This window comes from Pleurodeles waltl, chromosome 6 (assembly GCF_031143425.1).
Source record: "Pleurodeles waltl isolate 20211129_DDA chromosome 6, aPleWal1.hap1.20221129, whole genome shotgun sequence".
NCBI classification, from domain to species: Eukaryota; Metazoa; Chordata; class Amphibia; order Caudata; family Salamandridae; genus Pleurodeles; species Pleurodeles waltl.
The window spans coordinates 1,703,315,078-1,703,321,077 of record NC_090445.1 but is presented as its reverse complement, the minus strand read 5'-3'; the positions used below and the strand labels follow the sequence as shown (position 1 = coordinate 1,703,321,077).

Below are 6,000 nucleotides of genomic sequence, written 5' to 3'. Positions count from 1 at the left end.
AGAGGGTGAGTAGCGCAGGGCAGAGCGAGGGGCTGGGAGGTACTTACTGTGAGGTGGGTCTCAGGAACTCAGGAACCTGGAGGAGCTGCAGCGGCAGGGGGAGCGACCTACCCTTGGGTCAAGGGTCGCTACCACTGTCGCGCAGCGGCCGCCATATGAGGTGGGGGGGGAGGGGTCAGGTGGGGGCGAATGGGAGCTGGGGGGCGGGGCGTGCAGGAGGTCACGGCGGGAAAGCGCGAGGGAGGGGGGGGGACAGGTAGAGTGAGAAGAGCTGGGGGAGGGGGGTTTAAGTGTGGAGGGGGTGAGTGTTAGGAGGTTTAGGAGATAGGGGAGAAAGATAGGAGTAGGGTTGAGAAGATAGGGGAGGGGGGGTTGTAGAGGTGGGTGAGGGTGAGAGGTAGAGTGAGAGGATAGGAAGATAGGTAATAGAGGGGGTGAGGGAGGGGGGAGAGATAGAGAAATAGATAGAGAAAATAGATAGGGAAATCGATAGATAGGGAAATAGATAGAGAGATAGGAAGATAGGAGGAGGTGGAGAGTGAGGGAGTTAGATAGTGGGATAGAGAGATAGGTAGATAGGAGGAGTGGGGGAGGTAGATAGTGAACGGGTTAGATAGGGGAGATAGAGAGGGGGATGCGAGTGGGGGAGGGGGATGAGGCAGGAGCAGGAGGGCAGGCGCGGGGAGAAGAGGACGGAGGAGGCAGAAGAGCAGATGTCAGAAGACAAGAAGAACTGAAGACAAGAAGAACAGAAAACAAGAAGACAAGAAGAACAGAAGACAAGAAGAACAGAAGAACAGAAGATCGGAAGGAGAGAAGAAAGGAAGATCAGAAGACCGGAAGGAGAGAAGAAAGGAAGACCGGAAGAACACAGAAGAACACAGAAGAACACAGAAGAAGATACAGAAAACGAAGAACAGAGGGCAGAAGACCACAGAAGAAGATGAGGAAGAAGAGAAGTAGAGTGAAGACGGGGGAAAGAAGAGTACAGAAGAAGATTACAGACGAGGAGCGAGGAGGAAGAACAGAAGAACAGAGAAGAAGAAAAGAAGCAGGAGCAGGAGAGAGGGTGAGTAACGAGGGGCTGGGAGGTGGGGGGTACTTACTGTGAGGTGGGTCACAGGAACTCAGGAACCTAGAGGAGCTGCAGCGGCAGGGGGAGCGACCTACCCTTGGGTCAAGGGTCGCTACCACTGTCGCGCAGCGGCCGCCATATGAGGTAGGAGGGGGGGGGGGAGGGGTCAGGTGGGGGCGAATGGGAGCTGGGGGGCGGGGCGTGCAGGAGGTCGCGGCGGGAAAGCGCGAGGGAGGGGGGGACAGGTAGAGTGAGAAGAGCTGGGGGAGGGTGGTTTAAGGGTGGAGGGGGGTGAGTGTTAGGAGGTTTAGGAGATAGGGGAGAAAGATAGGAGTAGGGTTGAGAAGATAGGGGAGGGGGGTTGTAGAGGTGGGTGAGGGTGAGAGGTAGAGTGAGAGGATAGGAAGATAGGTAATAGAGGGGGTGAGGGAGGGGGGGAGAGATAGAGAAATAGATAGAGAAAATAGATAGGGGAATCGATAGATAGGGAAATAGATAGAGAGATAGGAAGATAGGAGGAGGTGGAGAGTGAGGGAGTTGGATAGTGGGATAGAGAGATGAAGAGATAGGTAGATAGGAGGAGTGAGGGAGGTAGAAAGTGAACGGGTTAGATAGGGGAGATAGAGAGGGGGATGCGAGTGGGGGAGGGGGATGAGGCAGGAGCAGGAGGGCAGGCGCGGGGAGAAGAGGACGGAGGAGGCAGAAGAGCCGAAGGCAGAAGACAAGAAGAAAAGAAGAACAGAAGAAAAGAAGACCGGAAGGACTGAAGACCGGAAGAGCAGAAGACCGGAAGAGCAGAAGACCGGAAGAGCAGAAGACACACAGAAGACACACAGAAGAACACAGAAGAACACAGAGGAGTACAGAAGAACAGAGAAGAATACAGAAGAACACAGAGGAAGACAGAAGAAGACAGAAGAAGACAGAGGAAGACAGAGGAAGACAGAAGAACTGAGAAGAATACAGAAGAACACAGAGGGAGACAGAAGAACACTGAGGAAGGCAGAAGAAGACAGAGGAACACAGAAGAACACAGAAGAACACGGAGGGAGATACAAAAAACGAAGAAACAGGGTGCAGAATACCACAGCAGAAGATGAGGAAGAAGAGAAGAGGAGAGAAGACGGGGAGAAGAGGAGTACAGAAGAAGAATACAGACGAGGAGCGAGGAGGAAGAACAGAGAAGAAGGAAAGAGGAAAAGAAGCAGGAGCAGGAGAGATGGTGAGTAGCGCAGGGCAGAGCGAGGGGCTGGGAGGTACTTACTGTGGGGTGGGTCTCAGGAACGCAGGAACCTGGAGGAGCTGCAGCGGCAGGGGGAGCGACCTACCCTTGGGTCAAGGGTCGCTACCACTGTCGCGCAGCGGCCGCCATATGAGGTAGGAGGGGGGGGGAGGGGTCAGGTGGGGGCGGGGGCGTGCAGGAGGTCGCGGCGGGAAAGCGCGAGGGAGGGGGGGACAGGTAGAGTGAGAAGAGCTGGGGGAGGGGGGTTTAAGGGTGGAGGGGGGTGAGTGTTAGGAGGTTTAGGAGATAGGGGAGAAAGATAGGAGTAGGGTTGAGAAGATAGGGGAGGGGGGGTTGTAGAGGTGGGTGAGGGTGAGAGGTAGAGTGAGAGGATAGGAAGATAGGTAATAGAGGGGGTGAGGGAGGGGGGAGAGATAGAGAAATAGATAGAGAAAATAGATAGGGGAATCGATAGATAGGGAAATAGATAGAGAGATAGGAAGATAGGAGGAGGTGGAGAGTGAGGGATAACAAGATAACTTGTGCTCTGTGCATCGCTCACTCCTGTGGCTCAGAGACCTCTGTAGTAGAGCATAACGCCTGCTCTGTTCTGTTCTGTGGTCACTCCTCCTCTGGCTCACGGACGCCTCTGATAGAGGATAGCACATGCTCTGTGCATAGCTCACTCCTATGGCTCATAGACCTCTGTAGTAGAGCACAAGGCGTGCTCTGTTCTGTGGTCACTCACTCCTCTGGCTCATAGACCTCTGTAGGGGAGCATAACATGTGCTCTGTTCTGTGGTCACTCCTCCTCTGACTCACGAACGCCTCTGATAGAGGATAACTTGTGCTCTGTGCATCACTCCCTCCTCTGGCTCATAGACCTCAGTAGTAGAGCATAAGGCGTGCTCTGTTCTGTGGTCACTCCTCCTCTGGCTCACGGACGCCTCTGATAGAGGATAACTTGTGCTCTGTGCATCGCTCACTCCTCTGGCTCATAGACCGCTGTAGTAGAGCATAACGCATGCTCTGTTCTGTGGTCACTCCTCCTCTGGCTCACGGACGCCTCCGATAGAGGATAACTTGTGCTCTGTGCATCGCTCACTCCTCTGGCTCACAGACACCTCTGATAGAGGATAACTTGTGCTCTGTGCATCGCTCACTCCTCTGGCTCAGAGACCTCTGTAGTAGAGCACAAGGCGTGCTCTGTTCTGTGGTCACTCACTCCTCTGGCTCATAGACCTCTGTAGTGGAGCATAACATGTGCTCTGTTCTGTGGTCACTCCTCCTCTGACTCACGGACGCCTCTGATAGAGGATAACTTGTGCTCTGTGCATCACTCCCTCCTCTGGCTCATAGACCTCAGTAGTAGAGCATAAGGCGTGCTCTGTTCTGTGGTCACTCCTCCTCTGGCTCACGGACGCCTCTGATAGAGGATAACTTGTGCTCTGTGCATCGCTCACTCCTCTGGCTCACAGACACCTCCGATAGAGGATAACTTGTGCTCTGTGCATCGCTCACTCCTCTGGCTCGCAGACCTCTGTAGTAGAGCACAACGCGTGCTCTGTTCTGTGGTCACTCACTCCTCTGGCTCAGAGACCTCTGTAGTAGAGCATAACACGTGCTCTGTGGTCACTCCTCCTCTGTCCCACGGACGCCTCTGATAGAGGATAACTTGTGCTCTGCTCTTCAGTCACTCCTCCGGCTCACAGACACACACTCCGTTCTGCAGCCGCTCTTCTTGTTAAAATAAACAAGATACTTAACTTCAGTTCTGCTCTTTATGGTGGATCCCTAGCTAGCAACAAATTCCTCGCCTTTAAAATATCCCGAGGCAAGATTTAGAGAGCACTGATAGGTGGCTCTGTGGGGCTCCCCGTTGACTTCATTCCTTCATGGAAGTGAGGATGGAGCCGCATATAAGCCCCACCCCCGCAGCTATCATGGAGTTCCTTCTGGAGTCTGCGCCTGCCCTTGGCGTGGAGCCCAATATTAATCACAGTACCTGTGTGGAGACCTCTGTTTGTCTTCACTACAATCTAAAGTGTCCGAGATGTTCCACGACACCACAAGACTGTTCGATCAGTAGCAGCCCCCCTGCACCCCGTTAATCAGCGCCTTGATAATAAGCCTGGTCTCCTCGTGGGTCCAAGCATCAGTAGGTACCATTCGAAGGTCACTTCTACTGGGGCAATTCATTTTGCAATACATCAGTCACAGACTTATAAAAAGCTGCCTGGTTTGAGGAATTAAGAAGTTATAATGGACAAGATGACTGCCAAAACATTCATAAGGCACTTTAATATAATGTATAAAAAATAATTTTACAATTAGTGTATAAATGAGGTCCAGCCTTGAAGCATGAATTCTGCAAACCAAAGGTGAGTTTAAGCGCCCAGCTGGAAGTGACTGGAGATGACCAGTGTCCACCTTCTGTACCACGGAGAGGCGAAAGGCGGTTGTCCAGTCTGTGTCCAGGGCTTCCCTCTCTGGATGGATGGAGATCTCTCCTCTAACCGGCAGCACGGTCATGATGGGTCGATGACAGCATCCCTAGTCCTCATCCTCGGATGGCGCCTCCTCTTCCTCACCCAGGATGGCTGCGCTCAGTGTCTGCAGACTGTTCAACATGGAGGACAGGGATTCTGGAAGTGAAAAGGAGCCGGTGAGAAGCCTTCAGAGTCCTTGCACTAACAGAGAATCTTGGCATCTGCACTCCCTACAGCACGATCACAGCACAGAGCCTACAGCACGATCACAGCACAGAGCCTACAGCACGATCACAGCACAGAGCCTACAGCACGATCACAGCACAGAGCCTAGTCTCCGCATCTGCACTCCCTACAGCACGATCACAGCACAGAATCTAGTCTCCGCATCTGCACCCCCTACAGCACGATCACAGCACAGAGTCTAGTCTCCGCATCTGCACCCCCTACAGCACGATCACAGCACAGATTCTAGTCTCCGCATCTGCACCCCCTACAGCACGATCACAGCACAGAGCCTAGTCTCCGCATCTATACTCCCTACAGCACGATCACAGCACAGAGCCTACAGCACGATCACAGCACAGAGCCTAGTCTCCGCATCTGCACTCCCTACAGCACAGAGTCTAGTCTCCGCATCTGCACTCCCTACAGCACAGAGTCTAGTCTCTGCATCTGCACTCCCTACAGCACGATCACAGCACAGAGCCTAGTCTCCGCATCTGCACTCCCTACAGCACAGAGCCTACAGCACGATCACAGCACAGAGTCTAGTCTCCGCATCTGCACCCCCTACAGCACGATCACAGCACAGAGCCTAGTCTCCGCATCTATACTCCCTACAGCACGATCACAGCACAGAGCCTACAGCACGATCACAGCACAGAGCCTAGTCTCCGCATCTGCACCCCCTACAGCACGATCACAGCACAGAGTCTAGTCTCCGCATCTGCACTCCCTACAGTACGATCACAGCACAGAGTCTAGTCTCCGCATCTGCGCTCCCTACAGCACGATCACAGCACAGAGTCTAGTCTCCGCATCTGCACTCCCTACAGCACGATCACAGCACATAGCCTACTCTCCGCATGGGCACTCCCTACAGCACGATCACAGCACAGAGCCTAGTCTCCGCATGTGCACAGCACGATCACAGCACAGAGCCTACAGCACGATCACAGCACAGAGTGCAGCCTCCGCTCGGCAGCCCTGAC

The 6,000-nt window shown here is 53.7% G+C and overlaps 1 protein-coding gene across 1 annotated transcript in view; it reads right to left on the bottom strand.

Moving 5' to 3' along the window:
- Positions 1 to 4,579: 4,579 nt before the first annotated feature.
- Positions 4,580 to 6,000, bottom strand: part of CCHCR1 (coiled-coil alpha-helical rod protein 1) — a 79,091-nt gene continuing 77,670 nt past the window's right edge. Inside the window, exon 18 of the mRNA XM_069241832.1 lies at positions 4,580 to 4,942. Coding sequence (XP_069097933.1) covers positions 4,851 to 4,942 — 92 coding nt within the window. The 3' untranslated portion in view covers positions 4,580 to 4,850. The remainder of the gene's footprint in view (positions 4,943 to 6,000) is intronic.